This window comes from Dendrobates tinctorius, unplaced genomic scaffold, assembly GCF_039654945.1.
Source record: "Dendrobates tinctorius isolate UK_male_01 unplaced genomic scaffold, ASM3965494v1 ptg000126l, whole genome shotgun sequence".
Taxonomy (NCBI): Eukaryota; Metazoa; Chordata; class Amphibia; order Anura; family Dendrobatidae; genus Dendrobates; species Dendrobates tinctorius.
In genome coordinates, this window is record NW_027361794.1 from 20,935,149 (window position 1) to 20,957,426 (window position 22,278).

Consider the following 22,278-nt stretch of genomic DNA (forward strand, 5'->3'; position numbering starts at 1 on the left):
AAGCAAACATGGCATCTAAGAAGGTGTGACAGAGTCCGTCTGAATGCCCCTCCAACCCCGAGTACTCGATAGTATGGGGCGGCCTAGTTACTACAATACTTACATGCCTAATAATGGTGTCTGGGCTGCAATGTATGAAGGTCTATTAGGCCGGGCCAGAGGCAGCGTCCAATAAGTTAACTTTTAACATCCCCATACACATTAGTCTAAAGTTACACGAAAGCACTGATTTTAGGGGGCGACTATATAATGTATTTGGGGGCCTCCCGACAGATGATGTCAGGGCAGAGAAGGATCTGGCATCCTGAATTTCAGAGGATAATCCGTTTGTTCTTCCTGTAGATAATTCTCCGCTAGAGGAGTCTGGAGGCGACTCTCTCATACAGACCACAGGAAAGCTGGAATATTTGTGTGTATGGGGGAGTCGGGAGAGATAGCCGTCTGCCAAATGACCGTTCAGCCAACACTTATCTCATGTGTATGGGGCCGTTATTACACTGACAGGCAGTGATGATACACGGCACTACAGTAGTACAGTGCATCACCGGAGCCATCAGAGGCTTGTATGTTGTATGATCGCACTGATCAGAGGGGTTTAAAAAAAGTTTTAATTTGAAAAAAAAATCACAGTTTTAGCAACAAGAAATATCCGTCAATATATGGAAAACAAAGTCACTGCACAATGTTCGTTAAGTTACATCCATAACAATTTTATTATATCCTATTATCCTATACACAGTGGAGTAGATAGAAATCACAGGTCTGACAGCAAAAACTGGAATAGGACCTATTATATATATATATATATATATATACACACACACACACACACACACACACTGCTCAAAAAAATAAAGGGAACACTTAAACAACAGAATATAACTCCAAGTAAATCAAACTTCTGTGGGTATCCTTTTTTTTATGTTTTTATGGGTAGAGGGTAGTGTTGAGCATTCCGATACCGCAAGTATCGGGTATCGGCCGATATTAGCGGTATCGGAATTCCGATACTTAATTCCGATACTTTTTTCATATCGGATTCCGGGATCGGAATCGGAATAGGAAGTTCCCATCATGCTATGAGCCTGCTTGCTTTGATTAAGCCAATGGGAATCCTCCGAAGTGTGGGCACATCCTGTTAGGCATGTAGGCATGTTAACTATTGGCATGGCTGTGATTGGCTGCCGAAATGATGTCATGATGCACTATAAAAGCCACCGCAGCCGCCATTTCTGGTCACTCTGCTGTGAATTCAGTTAGGGACAGGCTGCTGTAGAAGACTGTGAGGGACAGTTAGAAATAGCGATTCCACCAAACATCTAGTGCTTTACCCAGGCTACATAAACCACCACTGTAGCCTTCTTTGCCCTAGCAGCAGTGTTCACAGCTGTCTGCAAGGGCTGTGTGAGTGCAGCTCACGCTGTGGAGTGGGTCCTGCAGCCACGTCAGGCTGTAGGCCACCCAGTGTGATCACTGCTGCCTCATACATCTTTTATTTTTTGAGCTGCATTTTTTAAATAATTTCAATCTAGTGTGCTTCCATCCGTATCCATATACGTTGGTTGCAAACACTAGTAGTAGACAGCGGAGCCTTTCTGCAGCCTTTCAGTGCTAGTGTCCACTTTGCTGCACTGTTCACGGCTGTCTGAGAGGTCTCTGACTGTGTGTGAGTGCAGCTCACGCTGAGTAGTGTGTCCTGCAGCTACGTCTGGCTGTAGGACGCTCAGCGTGCGTCACTGCCTCACACATATTTTTATTTGAGTGCAGCTCATTTTTTCTTCTATTAGTGTGCATCCATCCGTCTCCATCTACGGTGGTTGCAAACACTATATAGGAGTACACAGCGGAGCCTTTCTGCAGCCTGTCAGTGCCAGTGCCCACTTAGCTGCACTGTTGACGGCTGTCTGAGAGGTCTCTGACTGTGTGTGAGTGCAGCTCACGCTGAGTAGAGTGTCCTGCAGCTACGTCTGGTTGTAGGACGCTCAACGTGCGTCACTGCCTCACACATATTTGTCTCTGAGTGCAGCTCATTTTTTCTTCTCCTATTAGTGTGCATCCATCCGTATCCATCAACATTGGTTGGTTGCAAACACTATATAGGAGTAGATAGAGGAGCCTTTTTTTCTGGCTTGTGCCCTGCCGGCGCAGCCAGATTAGTATTACCCAATTTTTTTGGAGCCTCATCTTTTGCATTGTAGGTTACCTGCCTGCATTGTAATAGCTCCAAAAAGTTGGTGATACTATCAGTTTCAATTCTTTGTTCTCATACTTTGAGTTTGTTTCAAACAAAGAAACCACATAAAAAGTTCACCAAACACTACATTTTGAACTTGTGTAGGCCACATCAGCTCCTATTAAAGTCTAGTCCACACACACACACTTCATAAAATTAGTGTTTCTTGTACCTGTAACCAGCTGTTCAGGAATAAGCACACTAAGGCCCCCCTTTGTACTTTTTTGCCTATCTTAAGCAGTCTTGCAAGATGAAGAAGGCAGGGAGTAAGGCGCGGGGGCGTGGGCGTGGAGTTTCAGCAGGGAGAGGACGTGGGGATTCTGCAGGGAGAGGACGTGGGGATTCTACAGGTAGAGGACGTGGGGATTCTGGGCCTGCTGCGGGCACCAGTGGATCAGCATCCCCCAGTTTTAGCAGGCAACAGTCCTTTATGCGCAGCTTTGTAGGACCTCAACGTACCCCACTGCTGCGGGAGGAACAAATTGAAGCCGTTGTCGGATGGATGGCAGCTAACGCATCGACTTCAATTACTTCCGCATCCTCTCAGGGTCAGAGCACCGAAGAGCAACCATCTGTCTCTTCACCACCTGCCAAAGTGCCCAGGCAGTCAGAGAGACATGGACAGGAGCCATCACAGTCTCTACTTCTGTTCTCGGAATCTGTTGGCTTGGAAAGAGGGGGCCAGCCAAGCAGCATTCCTGAATGTGAAGAAGAGGGAGTATGCAGTGATGCGCAACTTCTTTGTCCCTCTGAATCTGAAGAGGCGAGTGGGCCAGTGCCTATGGTCAGCACACCTCAGTACGCATCAGATGATGACGAGACTCAGTTGCCACTTTCTGGTGCGTACGGTGCTGGCGAGACAACCCCGGAGAAGCAGCTGTTTGAAGAGGGGAGGGAAGATGATGAGGTCCTTGACCCATCATGGCGTGAGCAACAGGAAGGTGGTGGGAGCAGCTCGGAGGAAGAGATTCCCCTACCGGCCAAAACAGGAGGCAGAGGGAGGGGGAAGACTTGGTTGCCTGTACCCTCCACTTCGGCACCCGTTAGGAGGATTCCTCCTTCCAAAGGCAAACCGGGCGCTCACAAGAGTTGCAGTGCGTGGTCCTTTTTTGACACAGTTGCAGATGACATTTGCTTTGTCAAATGCAAGCTGTGTCATCAGAGAGTCAAAAGAGGGAGAAATGTCAGCAACCTCAATACCACAAATATGTGGAAACATGTGCGCACCAAGCACGAGTTGGAGTTGCAGAGACACCCTGAAGACGTAGGCCAACGTACAGCACCACCTACCACCTCTTCAGTTCGTGTTGGGCCCTCTTCCTCCAGCTCACACACTGCTGGTTCGGCTTCCTCACAGGATCGCCAAGGAAGAACCTCTGCCACTGTTGTCCGGAGACCCTGTCAGATTCCACCCATAACAGCACGTTCCCATCCATCACAGCCATCGGTAGCACAGGCATGGGATAAAAGGCGCCCTTACTCGGCAAACCATCCCCGAGCACAGTCTCTGAATGCTGGCATTGCCAAACTTCTGGCAGTTGAAATGCTGTCATTCAGGCTGGTGGACACTGACACCTTCCGGGACTTAATGGCATTGGCAGTCCCCCAATACAACGTGCCCAGCCGCTTTTATTTCAGCAGGCGAGCCGTCCCTGCCCTGCAGAAACATGTTGAGGGCAAAATAAAACATGCGCTACTAAACGCCGTTAGTAGCAAGGTCCACCTGACCACCGATGCGTGGACCAGTAACCATGGACAGGGACGATACCTTTCCCTCACTGCCCACTGGGTCAATGTTGTGGAGCCGGGTACGGATCTGGAGAGTGGCGCTGTACGTGTTCTTCCAACGCCACGGATTGCAGGACTCCAGTCTGTACACATAGACTCCTCCTCCTACTCAAGTTCCTCAGAAACAGCAGAGCAGGAGCCTGTTACGACCGATATGAGCACAGCCGTGGCCAAACGTCAACAGGCTGTACTCAAATTAATTTCTTTGGGGAATCGAAGCCACACAGCGCAGGAGCTCTGGAATGCTATCAAGCTGGAGAGCGATGTGTGGTTTGGGCCAGCGAATCTCCAGCCGGGCTTGGTAGTGTGTGACAATGGCCGAAATCTGGTGGCAGCTCTTGGCCTAGGCAACCTCACACACATCCCATGTCTGGCACATGTTCTTAACTTGGTCGTGCAGAGCTTTCTGAGGGACTATCCGGATCTTGCTGCACTGTTGCACAAGGTCCGCATAGAGTGCGCTCACTTGCGACGTTCCAGCACGGCAAGATCGCGCCTCGCTGCTCTGCAGCGACGATTTGGCCTTCCGGAACATCGCATCATATGTGACCTACCCACCCGGTGGAATTCAACGTTACATATGTTGGAGCGGTTGTGTGAGCAGCAGGCAGCAGTCATGGAGTACCAGCTGCATCAGGCGCAAACAAGTCGCACTGTGCGCCGTTCACACTTCAGCACCATTGAGTGGGCCTCTATGAAGGACATCTGCCTCGTTTTGCGTGCCTTCGATGAATCCACGCAGATGGCGAGTGCAGACGATGCACTAGTCAGCATGACTGTCCCCCTTATCTGCCTGCTTCAACAAACACTGCAAGCACTAAGGGATGAGGTTTCAGAAGAGGTGGAGGATGAGGAGTCCCAAATGCCATCTGCTTCTGGACAGTCTGCGCTACGTGTTTCCTCACAAAGGCCTAGGCAGGGGACACTTTGTGAGGAGGATGAGGAGGAGTCGATGGAGGAGGAAGACATCTCTCCAGAGGAGGGAGGTACACAAACCTCTACTCAGTATGTACAGCGAGGGTGGGGTGATGCAGAGCAGGTCGAGGTCACGCCTCAAACAGGGGACAGCGGTTCTTTGGCAGTTGGGAGTCTGCAGCACATGGTTGATTTCATGCTGCAGTGCCTGAGAAACGACCGCCGCATCGCCCACATTCTCGTCTCGGCTGATTATTGGGTGTACACCCTCCTAGATCCTCGCTACCGGGACAGCGTACAAAGGCTCATACCAACGTTGAACCGGGAGCGTAAAATGCGGGAGTACGAAGAGTCACTGGTGCAGTCCATAATGTTTTCCATTCCACCCGACAGCATTGTTGCTAGTGCTTTACAAAGCAGCTCTGTGCGTCGAGGCAGTGGAGGAAACTCTGCACAAAGAGGGAGCAGAGGCAGTGCCGCAGCACAAGGCAAGACCACTATGGCCCAAATGTGGCAAAGTTTTGTGTGTCAACCACAATTGTCTACACCATCAGCGACGCCTCGAGTCAGCAGGAGGCAACGCTTCCGTCAGATGGTGTCAGACTACATGTCTTGCCCTGTCGCTGTACTCCCAGATGGCTCTTCCCCCTTCAAGTTTTGGGTCTCTAAGCTGGATACATGGCCAGAGCTTAGCCAGTATGCATTGGAGGTGCTGGCTTGCCCTGCTGCCAGTGTATTATCGGAACGTGTCTTTAGTGCCGCAGGTGGTGTACTAACAGACCGTCGCACGCGACTATCTTCCGATAATGTTGACCGGCTGACTTTTCTGAAAATGAACAAGGCCTGGATCTCCAAAGACTTTGCCATTCCTCTTACAGACTAAATTAGTGGTTGGCAACTGTATCCAGGTCTGCTGGTGTGTTCATTTTTCTACCACCTGAACTATAATCCCTGTGCTTCAACACAGCCAGTTGTCGCTCAGATGTGTCGTCTGCACAGAGAAACACACTAGCTCCTGTGTTACTGGGGTTCAGTAATGCCAGCTGATCCCCTGCTGTGTGGACGGCAGAGTCACCAGCTCCATCAACATTCAAACCACTACTGATTTTTAAACGTGCCCAACTTAGGTCTCTGGCTCCACTGTCTCTACTATTTCCCCTGACCTCCAACCCCGCCATCTACATCTCTGAAGTGGCGTCAGCACAATCTACACTTGTTCCTGTGTTCCTGTGGCTCAGTCCCATCAGTTTATCCCCTGATGTGTGTCCGGCAAGGTCTCCTGCTCTGTCCACATTCCCATAACCAGTAGTGGGAATGAGGACAGAGCTGGCGAACTTGCCGGACAAACATCAGGGGATCAACTGATGGGACTGAGCACCAGTAACACAGGAACAAGTGTAGATTGTGCTGACGCCACTTCAGAGATGTAGCTGGCGGGGTTGGAGGCCAGGGTAAATAGTAGAGACAGTGGAGCCAGAGGCCTAAGTGGAGCATGGTTAGAATCAGTAGTAGTCCACAACCTCCATAAAAACCGATGCCCATTGGCCTCTGCATGCGGCATGCGTAATCCTGGGCTCCAACAGCGTCAGTTGGTGTTCAGAAGTGTCGTCTCCACAGAGCCAAACACATTCGTTCAAGTGTTAGTGGGGTTCAGCACTGCCAGCTGTTCCCCTGCTGTGGAGATGGCAAGTCTCCTGCTGCATTCACCTGCCAAAATCCAGTAGGCCCCAGCCTGCTCCTCGCCTAATCCTGGGCTCCAACAGCGTCAGTTGGTGTTCAGAAGTGTCGTCTCCACAGAGCCAAACACATTCGTTCAAGTGTTAGTGGGGTTCAGCACTGCCAGCTGTTCCCCTGCTGTGGAGATGGCAAGTCTCCTGCTGCATTCACCTGCCAAAATCCAGTAGGCCCCAGCCTGCTCCTCGCCTAATCCTGGGCTCCAACAGCGTCAGTTGGTGTTCAGAAGTGTCGTCTCCACAGAGCCAAACACATTCGTTCAAGTGTTAGTGGGGTTCAGCACTGCCAGCTGTTCCCCTGCTGTGGAGATGGCAAGTCTCCTGCTGCATTCACCTGCCAAAATCCAGTAGGCCCCAGCCTGCTCCTCGCCTAATCCTGGGCTCCAACAGCGTCAGTTGGTGTTCAGAAGTGTCGTCTCCACAGAGCCAAACACATTCGTTCAAGTGTTAGTGGGGTTCAGCACTGCCAGCTGTTCCCCTGCTGTGGAGATGGCAAGTCTCCTGCTGCATTCACCTGCCAAAATCCAGTAGGCCCCAGCCTGCTCCTCGCCTAATCCTGGGCTCCAACAGCGTCAGTTGGTGTTCAGAAGTGTCGTCTCCACAGAGCCAAACACATTCGTTCAAGTGTTAGTGGGGTTCAGCACTGCCAGCTGTTCCCCTGCTGTGGAGATGGCAAGTCTCCTGCTGCATTCACCTGCCAAAATCCAGTAGGCCCCAGCCTGCTCCTCGCCTAATCCTGGGCTCCAACAGCGTCAGTTGGTGTTCAGAAGTGTCGTCTCCACAGAGCCAAACACATTCGTTCAAGTGTTAGTGGGGTTCAGCACTGCCAGCTGTTCCCCTGCTGTGGAGATGGCAAGTCTCCTGCTGCATTCACCTGCCAAAATCCAGTAGGCCCCAGCCTGCTCCTCGCCTAATCCTGGGCTCCAACAGCGTCAGTTGGTGTTCAGAAGTGTCGTCTCCACAGAGCCAAACACATTCGTTCAAGTGTTAGTGGGGTTCAGCACTGCCAGCTGTTCCCCTGCTGTGGAGATGGCAAGTCTCCTGCTGCATTCACCTGCCAAAATCCAGTAGGCCCCAGCCTGCTCCTCGCCTAATCCTGGGCTCCAACAGCGTCAGTTGGTGTTCAGAAGTGTCGTCTCCACAGAGCCAAACACATTCGTTCAAGTGTTAGTGGGGTTCAGCACTGCCAGCTGTTCCCCTGCTGTGGAGATGGCAAGTCTCCTGCTGCATTCACCTGCCAAAATCCAGTAGGCCCCAGCCTGCTCCTCGCCTAATCCTGGGCTCCAACAACGTCAGTTGGTGTTCAGAAGTGTCGTCTCCACAGAGCCAAACACATTCGTTCAAGTGTTAGTGGGGTTCAGCACTGCCAGCTGTTCCCCTGCTGTGGAGATGGCAAGTCTCCTGCTGCATTCACCTGCCAAAATCCAGTAGGCCCCAGCCTGCTCCTCGCCTAATCCTGGGCTCCAACAACGTCAGTTGGTGTTCAGAAGTGTCGTCTCCACAGAGCCAAACACATTCGTTCAAGTGTTAGTGGGGTTCAGCACTGCCAGCTGTTCCCCTGCTGTGGAGATGGCAAGTCTCCTGCTGCATTCACCTGCCAAAATCCAGTAGGCCCCAGCCTGCTCCTCGCCTAATCCTGGGCTCCAATAACGTCAGTTGGTGTTCCGAAGTGTCGTCTCCACAGAGCCAAACACATTCGTTCAAGTGTTAGTGGGGTTCAGCACTGCCAGCTGTTCCCCTGCTGTGGAGATGGCAGTCTCTCCTGCTGTCTCCGCATTACAAAGACAGTAGGCCTCTGCCTACACCCTCCTATTTCCTGGGCTTCAACACAGCCAGTTGTAGTTCGGAAGTGCCGTCCACACGGAAAGAGATACTTGCTCCCGTGTCTCAGTGGGGTTCAGTAACGTCAGCTGATCCCCTGCTGTGTGGATGGCAGTCTCTCCTGCTGTAAACTCATTCAAAATACAGTAGGCCTCTGCCTACACCCTCCTATTTCCTGGGCTTCAACACAGCCAGTTGGAGTTCGGAAGTGCCGTCCACACGGAAAGAGACACTTGCTCCCGTGTCTCAGTGGGGTTCAGTAACGTCAGCTGATCCCCTGCTGTGTGGATGGCAGTCTCTCCTGCTGTAAACTCATTCAAAATACAGTAGGCCTCTGCCTACACCCTCCTATTTCCTGGGCTTCAACACAGCCAGTTGGAGTTCGGAAGTGCCGTCCACACGGAAAGAGACACTTGCTCCCGTGTCTCAGTGGGGTTCAGTAACGTCAGCTGATCCCCTGCTGTGTGGATGGCAGTCTCTCCTGCTGTCACCTCATTCAAAATACAGTAGGCCTCTGCCTACACCCTCCTATTTCCTGGGCTTCAACACAGCCAGTTGTAGTTCGGAAGTGCCGTCCACACGGAAAGAGATACTTGCTCCCGTGTCTCAGTGGGGTTCAGTAACGTCAGCTGATCCCCTGCTGTGTGGATGGCAGTCTCTCCTGCTGTCACCTCATTCAAAATACAGTAGGCCTCTGCCTACACCCTCCTATTTCCTGGGCTTCAACACAGCCAGTTGTAGTTCGGAAGTGCCGTCCACACGGAAAGAGACACTTGCTCCCGTGTCTCAGTGGGGTTCAGTAACGTCAGCTGATCCCCTGCTGTGTGGATGGCAGTCTCTCCTGCTGTAAACTCATTCAAAATACAGTAGGCCTCTGCCTACACCCTCCTATTTCCTGGGCTTCAACACAGCCAGTTGTAGTTCGGAAGTGCCGTCCACACGGAAAGAGATACTTGCTCCCGTGTCTCAGTGGGGTTCAGTAACGTCAGCTGATCCCCTGCTGTGTGGATGGCAGTCTCTCCTGCTGTCACCTCATTCAAAATTCAGTAGGCCTCTGCCTACACCCTCCTATTTCCTGGGCTTCAACACAGCCAGTTGTAGTTCGGAAGTGCCGTCCACACGGAAAGAGACACTTGCTCCCGTGTCTCAGTGGGGTTCAGTAACGTCAGCTGATCCCCTGCTGTGTGGATGGCAGTCTCTCCTGCTGTAAACTCATTCAAAATTCAGTAGGCCTCTGCCTACACCCTCCTATTTCCTGGGCTTCAACACAGCCAGTTGTAGTTCGGAAGTGCCGTCCACACGGAAAGAGATACTTGCTCCCGTGTCTCAGTGGGGTTCAGTAACGTCAGCTGATCCCCTGCTGTGTGGATGGCAGTCTCTCCTGCTGTCACCTCATTCAAAATACAGTAGGCCTCTGCCTACACCCTCCTATTTCCTGGGCTTCAACACAGCCAGTTGTAGTTCGGAAGTGCCGTCCACACGGAAAGAGACACTTGCTCCCGTGTCTCAGTGGGGTTCAGTAACGTCAGCTGATCCCCTGCTGTGTGGATGGCAGTCTCTGCTGCTGTAAACTCATTCAAAATACAGTAGGCCTCTGCCTACACCCTCCTATTTCCTGGGCTTCAACACAGCCAGTTGTAGTTCGGAAGTGCCGTCCACACGGAAAGAGATACTTGCTCCCGTGTCTCAGTGGGGTTCAGTAACGTCAGCTGATCCCCTGCTGTGTGGATGGCAGTCTCTCCTGCTGTAAACTCATTCAAAATACAGTAGGCCTCTGCCTACACCCTCCTATTTCCTGGGCTTCAACACAGCCAGTTGTAGTTCGGAAGTGCCGTCCACACGGAAAGAGACACTTGCTCCCGTGTCTCAGTGGGGTTCAGTAACGTCAGCTGATCCCCTGCTGTGTGGATGGCAGTCTCTCCTGCTGTAAACTCATTCAAAATACAGTAGGCCTCTGCCTACACCCTCCTATTTCCTGGGCTTCAACACAGCCAGTTGTAGTTCGGAAGTGCCGTCCACACGGAAAGAGACACTTGCTCCCGTGTCTCAGTGGGGTTCAGTAATGTCAGCTGATCCCCTGCTGTGTGGATGGCAAAGTCTCCTGCTGCCTACACAGTCGTACCACTACTGATTTTTAACCGTGCTCCAATTAGGCCTGTGGCTACACTGTCTCTCGTATTTCCCCTGTCCTCCAACCCCGCCAGTTACAGCTCCGAAGTGGCGTCTGCACAATCCACACTTGTTCCTGTGTTACAGGTGTTCAGTCCGGTCAGTTAATCCCCTGATGTGTGTCCGGCAATGTCGCCTGCTCTGTCCACATTCCCATTATCGGAATGTGGACAGAGCAGGCGACATTGCCGGACACACATCAGGGGATTAACTGACCGGACTGAACACCTGTAACACAGGAACAAGTGTGGATTGTGCAGACGCCACTTCGGAGCTGTAACTGGCGGGGTTGGAGGACAGGGGAAATACGAAAATCAGTGAAGCCACAGGCCTAAGTGGAGCTTGGTTCAAATTAGTAGTCTACAACCGATCTTAAAATTTCTTCAATGCAGCCTAAGCCTGCTCCGTGCTTGTCCCTGGGCTTCAACACAGCCAGTTGTTGCTCGGAAGTGCCGTCTTCACAGAGTAAAACACTAGCTCCTGTGTTTGTGGGGTTCAGTAACGTCAGCTGTTCCCCTGCTGTTTTGATGGCAATCTGTCCTGCTGCCTCCCAATTGACAGCACATCAGGCCTCAGCCTGCTAAGTGCTTGTCCTGGGCTCCAACATCGCCAGTTGCTGCTCATAACTGACTTTGGCACGGGTACTCCCTCCTGCCCAGCTTGGTTCCAGCCCTGCCTGCTGTTTCCGGGAAGTGTCAATGTCAGTTTGCCACCCCAAGTTGCCATGTCGTGTTGCGGTTGGGTTAGCCGAGGCTAGGGTGCCAGCAGTTTAGGTGCTTCCTATGTGGACTGCGGGTTCTGGTAAGAAAGGTTTGTTCCATAGTGCCAGTAGGACAAGCACCCCCTGTAGGACTGTGTGATTCGGTAACTGCGGCCAGCTTGCGGCATGCCAACTTTGCTTTTCAGGGGTAACTTCTGATACCCCTCCGGGTTCCAGCACCGTCAGCTGGTTCTCATCAGAGCCTTTGGCCTAGGTGCCTCCATCTCGGTATCCGAGTTCCGGCAACGTCTGCTGGTCCTTGGTAGTGCTTTGTAGCACAGGTACCTCCTGCTTAGTAACCGGGTTCCAGCACCGTCAGCTGGTCCTCGGTTGTGCCATTGGCTCTTATTCCTTCTGCTGCCCCTCCGGGTGCCAGCACTGTCAGCTGGTCCTCGCTATTTCCATTTGCTCTTGCAGCTTATGCTACCCCTCCGGGTTCCAGCACCGTCAGCTGGTTCTCGTCAGAGCCTTTGGCCTAGGTGCCTCCATCTCGGTATCCGAGTTCCGGCAACGTCTGCTGGTCCTTGGTAGTGCTTTGTAGCACAGGTACCTCCTGCTTAGTAACCGGGTTCCAGCACCGTCAGCTGGTCCTCGGTTGTGCCATTGGCTCTTATTCCTTCTGCTGCCCCTCCGGGTGCCAGCACTGTCAGCTGGTCCTCGCTATTTCCATTTGCTCTTGCAGCTTATGCTACCCCTCCGGGTTCCAGCACCGTCAGCTGGTTCTCGTCAGAGCCTTTGGCCTAGGTGCCTCCATCTCGGTATCCGAGTTCCGGCAACGTCTGCTGGTCCTTGGTAGTGCTTTGTAGCACAGGTACCTCCTGCTTAGTAACCGGGTTCCAGCACCGTCAGCTGGTCCTCGGTTGTGCCATTGGCTCTTATTCCTTCTGCTGCCCCTCCGGGTGCCAGCACTGTCAGCTGGTCCTCGCTATTTCCATTTGCTCTTGCAGCTTATGCTACCCCTCCGGGTTCCAGCACCGTCAGCTGGTTCTCGTCAGAGCCTTTGGCCTAGGTGCCTCCATCTCGGTATCCGAGTTCCGGCAACGTCTGCTGGTCCTTGGTAGTGCTTTGTAGCACAGGTACCTCCTGCTTAGTAACCGGGTTCCAGCACCGTCAGCTGGTCCTCGGTTGTGCCATTGGCTCTTATTCCTTCTGCTGCCCCTCCGGGTGCCAGCACTGTCAGCTGGTCCTCGCTATTTCCATTTGCTCTTGCAGCTTATGCTACCCCTCCGGGTTCCAGCACCGTCAGCTGGTTCTCGTCAGAGCCTTTGGCCTAGGTGCCTCCATCTCGGTATCCGAGTTCCGGCAACGTCTGCTGGTCCTTGGTAGTGCTTTGTAGCACAGGTACCTCCTGCTTAGTAACCGGGTTCCAGCACCGTCAGCTGGTCCTCGGTAGTGCCATTGGCTCTTGTTCCTTCTGCTGCCCCTCCGGGTGCCAGTACCGTCAGCTGGTTCAAGAGGACAAAGAACAGGAAGACAACCACCAAGATGCAGAACAACAAGAGAGAAAAGACAAAGAAGCATAAAAAAAACAAAGCAGAAGAACATTAAGCATAAGACTAATACTCTGAGCAAATGATATTATCTTATTTATAAGCAGAAGAAGACTAAGCAGTGTATGGGGGTGAGTCCGTTCCTCCTCGTGGTGCCCCTGGAAAAGGCCTGCTTCTGCAGGCCAAACTGAACGCGGACAAATCCTGTTGTAAATCTTTTGTGACAGGCAGAACGGAAGGTGTAAACTTCTAACTTTTCTAGATAACAACTACAGGAATGCCTGACACAAACAAGAATATGATGAAGAAGAATAGGAAGAAGATGAAGAAGCTGAATATGTAGAATAATAATTGTTGAATAAGAAGAATATGAAGAATGTAAGAAAAGGAAGAAGAAGAAGAAGAAGAAGAAGAATGTAAAAAAAGGAAGTAGAAGAAGAAGAAGAAGAATGTAAAAAAAGGAAGTAGAAGAAGAAGAAGAAGAATGTAAAAAAAGGAAGTAGAAGAAGAAGAAGAATGTAAAAAAAGGAAGTAGAAGAAGAAGAAGAAGAATGTCAAAAAAGGAAGTAGAAGAAGAAGAAGAATGTAAAAAAAGGAATAAGAAGAAGAATGTAAAAAAAGGAAGTAGAAGAAGAAGAATGTAAAAAAAGGAAGTAGAAGAAGAAGAAGAAGAATGTAAAAAAAGGAAGTAGAAGAAGAAGAAGAAGAAGAATGTAAAAAAAGGAAGTAGAAGAAGAAGACATACATGTCTGGCAAAATATAAATGAGGCTAACATAGTCAATATCTTTGTAACTCCTAACATCTTTAAAAAAAAAAGTTTAATTCCTGCTATTCCATTTGATTGGGCTAAACCTCTATGGCTTTAATGTCTCCTCCACCTCCCACAATACATTCTACATTATTCTTAGTTGTTTTTCTTCATGTAGAATTAACCTACAAGGAAAGAAAGGGGTTTTTTTAATTCCGATATTTTGGCCCCATTGACTTGCATTGGTTCCCGGTATCGGAATCGGCGATACCGATACTTTTTTTAAAGATCGGCCGATCCATTCCGATCCGATATTTTCAAGTATCGGCTGGTATCGCTCAACTCTAGTAGAGGGTTTTATCTTGTTTTATTATTAATTTGTATTTTATTTTATTATTTTGTAATAAAGATATATCATGCACTAATAAAGTTATTTTTCACTGCTCAAAAAAATAAAGGGTACACTTAAACAACAGAATATAACGCCAAGTATATCAAACTTCTGTGAAATCAAACTGTCCACTTAGGAAGCAACACTGATTGACAATCAATTTCACATGCTGTTGTGCAAATGGAATAGACAACAGATGGAAGTTATTGGCAATTATCAAGACACCCTCAATAAAGGAGTGGTTCTGCAGGTGGGGATCACAGATCGCATCTCAGTGCCAATGCCTTCTGGCTGATGTTTTGGTCACTTTTGAATCTTGGTTGTGCTTTCAAACTCTTGGTAGCATGAGACGGATTCTACAACCCACACAAGTGGCTCAGGTAGTGCAGCTCATCCAGGATGGCACATCAATGCGAGCTGTGACAAGAAGGATTGCTGTGTCTGTCAGCGTATTGTGCAGAGGCGCTACCAGGAGACAGGCCAATATATGAGGAGACTTGTAGGGGGCCATAGGAGGGCAACAACCCAGCAGCAGGACTGCTACCTCAGCCTTTGTGCAAGGAGGAACAGGAGGAGCACTACCAGAGCCCTGCAAAATGACCTCCAGTAGGCCACAAATGTGCATGTGTCTGCACAGTTAGAAACCGACTCCATGAGGATGGTCTGAGGGCCCGACATTCAGAGATAGGGGATGTGCTTGCGTTATGAAGCGCTTATTGCTTTCTTATGTTGTTCTTCCTGTCATGCGCATTCTGATGCTGCAGGACGCCAGCCAGCATGCTTTTTCAAGTGCTTAATGGGGTAAGCCATGGGGCTAATTAATCTTGTTGATTTTATGCACCTGAACACTGCTTATCAATTAACACTATATTGTGCACTGTATGCAATATCAGCATAGTGATGGAATTATATAGCACTTTTTAACATTTGTGTAAACTTGAATAGCCCTCGGCACTTTATGTATACCCTCTATCTCAGAGGGATCATGTCTTTTTCACTGTAATCTTGCTAACGATTGTAATTTTTGTACAACCTATAAATACCTGGCATTTGTAACATATTCACTGCTTGAAAAAGGTTCACCACTTGAACCGAAACGTTGCACTTATGGGCTAAATAAACAGCTCTCCTTTAACCCTGAAGAACCGGTGTGCTGTTCCTGCTTTCTGGATATATACAGTATATATATACACACATACACACACATGCTACTTTTGTGTGTGTATAATATATATATAATATGATGACGGTCCCAATACCTTTCTGAGATGGATTAATGTACTGGTTCATATGGTTCTGTAGCTTGGTGGTGGCTATGATGCCTGACAGGAGTTTACATGTTGTTGTAAGGCAGGTTATTGGGCGGTAGTTGGATAAAACTGTTCCTTTATGAGGATCCTTCAAGATCAGCATTATTCTACCTTGTGCTAGCCAAGCTGGATAGTGGCCTGCTTCTAGCAGTTGGTCCATCTGCTTTGCCATGCGTTCATGCACTGCTGTTAATTTCTTTAGCCAGTAGGTGTGCATCATGTCTGGGCCAGGTGCTGTCCAGCTCTTCATGTTCTTGACCCGACGTTGGATGTCTGCTTCTGTAATGGTGACTGGTTCTTGCTCTAGGTGGTTGCTGTGTTTCATTCTCAGATCTTGCAGCCACATTGCACTGGTGTTGTGTGTTTTTTCCTTCTCCCATATGTCCCTCCAGTATTCTTCAGTCTCTGCTGTTGGTGGAGTTGCTCCCTTTGTGCTGTTCTGTAGTTGGGAGTACACTTTGGATGGTTCTTTGGAGAACAGAGCATTTATCTTCTTGGCCTCAGCTTCTCTAGTGTATCTCCTTCGTCTTGCAGCGAGTGCTGTGAGCCTTTGCTTAGCAGTCTCTAGGGTTTCAGCTGGGGTCATGTCTTTGTACTTGTCCAGCTTGGTCTTATTCTAGATCTTAACACCTTTCTGTATTTCTGTTAGTTGGCTGACTTCCCTTTGTGTCATCTTGATTTTTGTCTCCAGCCTTCTTTTTCAAGTGGGGCACATACTTCTGTTGTTCTTGCTGGTTGTATAGCCAAGCATTTCCATGATTGCTGAGGCAGTAGCATAGATAATAATAATAATAATAATCTTTATTTTTATATAGCGCTAACATATTCCGCAGCGCTTTACATTTTGCACACATCATCATCACTGTCCCCGATGGGGCTCACAATCTAAATTCCCTATTAGTATGTCTTTAGATTACTGAGGCAGTAGCATAGATCAGTTTATTAGTTTGAGTTATAGTGGAGGTAGGTATTGATGCAAGTGCTCTATTGGCATCTTCTAGCATACTATCTGGTGGTGTTCCTTTGCTGGGCCTTGGCAGGATTGGCCTTGGCATATTGATGGTATTTAGTTTACCTACAATCTTCTGTTTCAGATCAGCTGCAGTGCTCTCTAGTTGCAGGATTGGATCAGGATCTTCAGGGGGTTGCACATGTTGTTCTTCCAGGTCTTCATGAAAGGTGGTTCTGCAGTGCATTTGATCCATCTCAAGTTGTGATAATAGCTTTCTCTTTATGATATTGAAACGTTGGGTGACTAGTTGTTTCTCAGTCAGTAGACCTGCAGGTCTTATATCCATCTAGAGTTTCCTCATATGCTTCATATATCCGCTCTCATTTGATCTGCTGTTATAGCAGCGTTTCATCAGATCCAGGTTCTCTTGCCTTGTCCATGAATGGTTTGTTCCAGTAGCCCATTTACCATCAGATTGTCCTGGTTCCTCGACATCTGACGCGGACCTTGTTAATCCGGGCGACGTCCAAGCTGGCATGACTCTCTTTGTTTGTGACACTCTCATATTTATTGAGGTAGGCATAATAGTGTTAGTAGTCTTGCCCAAGGACCATTACTGGTATATTTTGTATGAACCCTACAGACTCCCACGTTGGCGGTTATGCACTTTTAACAGCTATAACAGCCACCTAAGGTAGTATTATAGTGTCAGGAGCCTTAGAATATAATTTAGGAGCTCCTCAGAAAGGCATCGGGACTAACACAAGAGGCTCTAAGCACCAGCTCCTAGTAGATGAAGCAGTCACTCAAGATCCAGACAGACCAATCTCAGCACAGCCTGGATTGACTACAGGAAAGCCTATGACTCAATGCCATGCACATGGATCTGTGAATGCTTGGCTCTCTACAATGTCAACAGGAAATTAAGAACCTTCCTCAGAAACTCAATGGGGCTATGGAGAACAACAATGGAAGTCAACTCAAGACAACTAGCACAAGTGACCATCAAATGCGGCATATACCAAGGTGATGCACTGTCCCCATTGCCGTTCTGCATAGGCTTGAACCCCCTCAGTCCTAATTACAGAGTCTGGCTATGGATGCAAGTTCAAGGGTGGAAGCATCATCAGCCACCTCCTCTATATGGATGATATGAAGCTGTATGCAAAAAAACGAATGAGACATCGATTCACTGATCCACCTAACAAGGATCTACACTAAATTTACCGGGATGTCCTTCGGACTGGAGAAGTGTGCGGCCGGTTGGTAATAAAGAGAGGCACGGTAGTCAAGGCCGATGGAGTGGAATTACCAGCAGGGCACACAGCAGATGTACAGACATGGTACAAGTACCTCAGCATCCCACAGGGATGCGGTAACCATAATGAGGAGGCAAGGAAAGCAGCAACATCCAAATACCATCAAAGGGTAAGACAGGTCCTGAAGAGCCAACTCAATGGGAAGAATAAAATCAGTGCCATCAATACATAAGCCCTGCCAGTTATCAGATACCCTGCTGGCATAGTGTGCTGGCCAAAAGAAGAGATGGAAGCTGCAGCTGTGAAGACACAAAAGCTCCTCACAATGCATGGAGGTCTCCACCCTAATTCTAGCACCCAAAGATTGTATACCAACAGAAAGGAGGGTGGTCGAGACTTGATAAGCATCCAAGCCACCATAATGGATGAAACAAGGAGTATACAGGAATACATCAGAAGAATGGCACCAGAAGATGAGATGCTAAGAGAAAACCTAAGGCAGCAACAACATATCTGGAAGGAAGAACAGGAACATGAAGCTCCAAGGCAAGACAAGCAAGGGATGTACAACCGACAGATAATGGAAGTGGCTGACATGGAGAAATCCTACCAATGGTTGAAGAAAGCTGGACTCCGAGACATCAAAGAGGCACTAATCATAGCAGGACAAAAGCAAGCACTAAGTACAAGATCCATAGAAGCAGGAATCTACCACACAAGACAAGACCCAAGGTGCAGACTATGCAAAGAAACCTCAGAAACAGTCCAACACATAGTGGCAGGATGCAAAATGCAAGCAGTAACAGTGTATACTGAATGCCAGAATCAAGTAGCGGGAAATGTATACAGGAACATCTGTGCAGCATATGGGCTAAGCCCCCTAAGTCCAGGTGGCAGACCCCAGAAAAAGTGGAAATTGAAAGGGCTAAAATCCTATGGGACTTCAAGTTCCAGACAGATAAGCAGGTGTTGGCTAACCAACCAGACACTGTCATAGTAGATAAGGATCAGAAGACAGCAATGATAATTGATGTGGCAGTGCCAAGTGACAGCAACATTAGGAAGAAGGAATATGAGAAGCTGTAGAAATACCAGGGCCTCAAAGAAGAACTGAAGATGTGGAAGGTGAATGCAACAGTGATTCCAGTGGTGATAGAAGCACTTGGAGCAGTGACCCCTAAGTTGGAAGAATGGCTACAACAGATCCCAGGAGCAACATCTGAGCTCTCTGTCCAGAAAAGAGCAATACTGGGAACAACTAAGATCCTGCACAGAACCCTCAAACACCCAGGCCTCTGGTAGAGGACCTGAGAATGAGAAAGGACAACAAAGACCATCCCCATTGAGGGGTGAGAAGGAAGTTTTTTATATATACACACATGCTACTGTTGTACTTGGCAGGCCCGACCCAGATGGTATGGAGATGAATGAGGGAGACCAAAAGCTCAAAAATAAACTTTCCATTACTTATCAAGAACTTGATGAGTATACACATCAGGTAGGAAGCATTACACTTTATGAATGCTTCTTCTGCATTATGCAAAGTCAGGAACTTTCTGGCTACATGTGTACATAACTTTTGTAATAAGCCAAATAGTCCAGCAAACCTGAGCTAAGAACCTCGCCTTACTCTTTGTTTCTGCTATTCTCTCTGCTTGTGCGGCGCCCACCAGGGCTGTGGGGCAATCGTTCCGGGCCGGTCGGTTCTCCGGGAGGGGGGATGTCATGGCAGCAGTGACCCAGCCCGTGGCCCTGGGCGTGCAATAAAAATACTGAGGGAAAGTTTATAGTGGATTTAACGTGATGCTACCAATGGTGTTTGGCAATGGATGGCCGACACTGCTTAAGGAGACTGCTGGGGCCGATGGTGATGCAGCTGGGATGGTTCTACTCCCCAAAGATGGAGTGGGGCCCCAGGGCTACTGGTAAAGGTCTTACAAGGCATCGTTGACCTTGGGGTGCAGGACTGAGGGAGTGGGGAATGACTGAAGACACAAGGGTTGTAGTTTTCTTTACCTTTACTTGATGATTTGAAATGCAGACTGGGGCACTGATGACAGTTGGTATGGAGATCCGGGCAGCCTGGAAGCAGTATAGGTTCACCTGAGCCAGATGAGTTTTGAGGCCTTCCTATTGCGCTGTCTTCTGAGGTCCTGGCCGCCTAAAGCTATGCTTGGGCCTCTGTTCCTCCCTGTCCTTAAGTCCTTGCCCTCATGGCAGGCAGCTTGAGCCTACTACAGGTGTCTCTCCTTCGTGGCGGCTCTAGGGTGCTGCTGTGCCAACGGGTGGTTGATGGGACCAGGAGACCTGCAGTCCCCTGCCCTCCTATTTAGCTGCTGGGGCTTTTGTACTTGCGTAGCCACGGAGTCTAGCGTCCGGTTTCTAGTGCTCAACTCTGGGGTGAGCTAGGTCACAGCTCCACTCCCCAGGTTCTCTTTCACTTCCCTCCTTCTTCTCTCACTCTTTTTCACAGACTGACTAACCCTGCCTCCAAGTCAGAACTTATAGGGAAGTTCTCCTGAAACCAGGTAGAGCTCCCCCTTCTAGTCTGAAGTCAGGAACAGTGTTGGATGCTGGTGTTACCTGGTAAAGGAGACCCTCCTTGCTTCCAGGCATGACATCACCTCCTGTGAGGGAGGCAATGCCACTGTGACATCCAGACTTCTGGGGTGCCATGCCTGCAATCCAGATTTTCTCTGACATTATATCTTTGCTTTCCTTCAGAACATACTATCTGATGTCTCCCTCCTGGCACACAACACCGTATCAATTCAGGACTGCAACCAGCTAGACCAAAGGTCTTTATTTCCCACTTATTTATCCCTATCTGACTCATCTCAAGGAATTTTATCTCCTGTGTGCCCATGTAGCTCAAAATGGGGTCTCCAACACAGTATGATGGCTCCCACAGACCTCACACAGTATGACAGCCCCCACAACACCTGACACAGTATTATGGCCACCACAACCTGCTACAGAAAATAAGGACCCCCAGTCAGTATGGAGGCATTTACAGTCCACCACAACCCCCTCAATCAGTATGAGAGTCTCAATAGCTCTTCTTTTAATATTAAGCCCCCACAATTCCTGACATTTAAAAAAACAGACACACTACTTACCCAACCCTGATCCCGAGGTGAACTGCTCCAGTCTCTGCATTGTGAGTAATGAGGGTACATACCTCAGGTATTATGTAGTAACATCATTGTGTCTGCAGTGCACGGAGTCTCAGACTCACAGGCGAACGCTGAATGGTGGACCAGGAGCTTTTGACTCCCTGATTCACTATTCTGTTCAATGGTATCACCGTCATGGGAATGTGGATATCTCTGAAATTGTTATGATGGAAAGGAGGGTGACCAATACCAAACTCCACAAGCCCTCTCAATTCATGGGCATCATAGCGACCGAGTGGGCTACCTTTATGGATGGTATGGTAAATTTCTCATAGATCCTGGGTTCATCAGTATCTGCACCAAGAATGAGGCTAAGTGAGTATTTCTTAATTAGCTGTGAGGTTGTCGGTGGGATGGGCGGAACCATATTGTGCATGTAGGGGGCAGTACTGTGGGAACATTAGAAAGTGAGGGGAAGGCAGTACTGTTGGAACATTTTACTATGTGTTAGGGGGATGCCAGTCCTGTGGAAACCTTATCCTGTGTGAATGGGAACCTGCTATTGTGGGAACATTATACTATGTACGGGGATGGCGGTATTGTGGGAACATTATTGTCACGATCCATTTTCGGATCTGTGGCAGAGTCTGGACTCTCTTATATGAACCTTTTTCCTTCTGGCCTCAGGGATTAATATGGAGTTTTGCCCCTGGTAGCCGCTGGTGTTACTACAACTGTAGTTGGTTGGCTGCTGGGTTTTTGCACCCGGTGGCCACTGGTGTTACTACATGTTTAATTAGTCAGCAGGTGGTGACCCCCCTCCTTCCTATATAAGGTCGTCAGCTGCTGCTGCTCCCTGTTGGTAATACTGGTCATTCACTAACCAATCTTTGAGAAGAGAGGAGCTATTTGGAGCAGTGCTGTAGCAGCTTAACTGGAGCCTTGGTGTTTCTGCTGGAAACTGTGTTCGGGTGCTGCACTCTGCTGCCTCAGGAGCATTGGCAGCAGAGAAAGCCAAGTTGTTTGTTTTTCCCTGTCTGTTGTTTTCACTGGTGGTCTACTAGTACAGTGGTGAGGACCAGTGTCCACACTTGCCAGTTCCCTAGTAAGGGATAGGTGCAGGGCAATTGAGGGGCTGAGGTATCCTGGTCGGTGACTGGTTGAAAGAACCTGTATAGGGAACATGAGGAGAGTTCAGGGCTCTTCCATAGGGAGTGCAGGAGGTGTTCACTTCCCTGATCCCTATTATAGGGCCCACCGTTGTAATTGTTTTCCTGGTGTCCCCTTGTCTGTCTTGTAGTTTTGTGACCGACCGATCATCGGGTCACGTCATGCAGAGCCAGACATACCGTGACAATTATACTGTGTGTGGTGGGATGATGGTTCTATGGAAACATTATACTGTGTGGAGAGAATGGTGGTTCTGTGAGTTTATCCTGTGTGGTGGGATGGTGGTACTGGGAGATTATATTGTGTGTGGAGGGGACTTCGGTACTGTGAGATTATACTATGTGTGGAGTGATATATATAGTGATACTGTGGCAATATCGTGTGTGAGAGATGCCAGTACTGTAGAAACTTTATACTGTGTG

At 49.0% G+C, this 22,278-nt stretch overlaps 2 protein-coding genes across 2 annotated transcripts in view; both read right to left on the reverse strand.

Annotated features, from left to right (window-relative positions):
- Positions 1 to 19,297, reverse strand: part of LOC141047169 (uncharacterized) — a 38,309-nt gene extending 19,012 nt beyond the window's left edge. The window contains exon 1 of the mRNA XM_073542126.1: positions 19,178 to 19,297. Coding sequence (XP_073398227.1) covers positions 19,178 to 19,297 — 120 coding nt within the window. The remainder of the gene's footprint in view (positions 1 to 19,177) is intronic.
- LOC141047167 (uncharacterized) overlaps positions 1 to 22,278 on the reverse strand; it is a 549,720-nt gene that overhangs the window by 334,242 nt on the left and 193,200 nt on the right. The gene's annotated exons all lie outside the window — the stretch shown is intronic.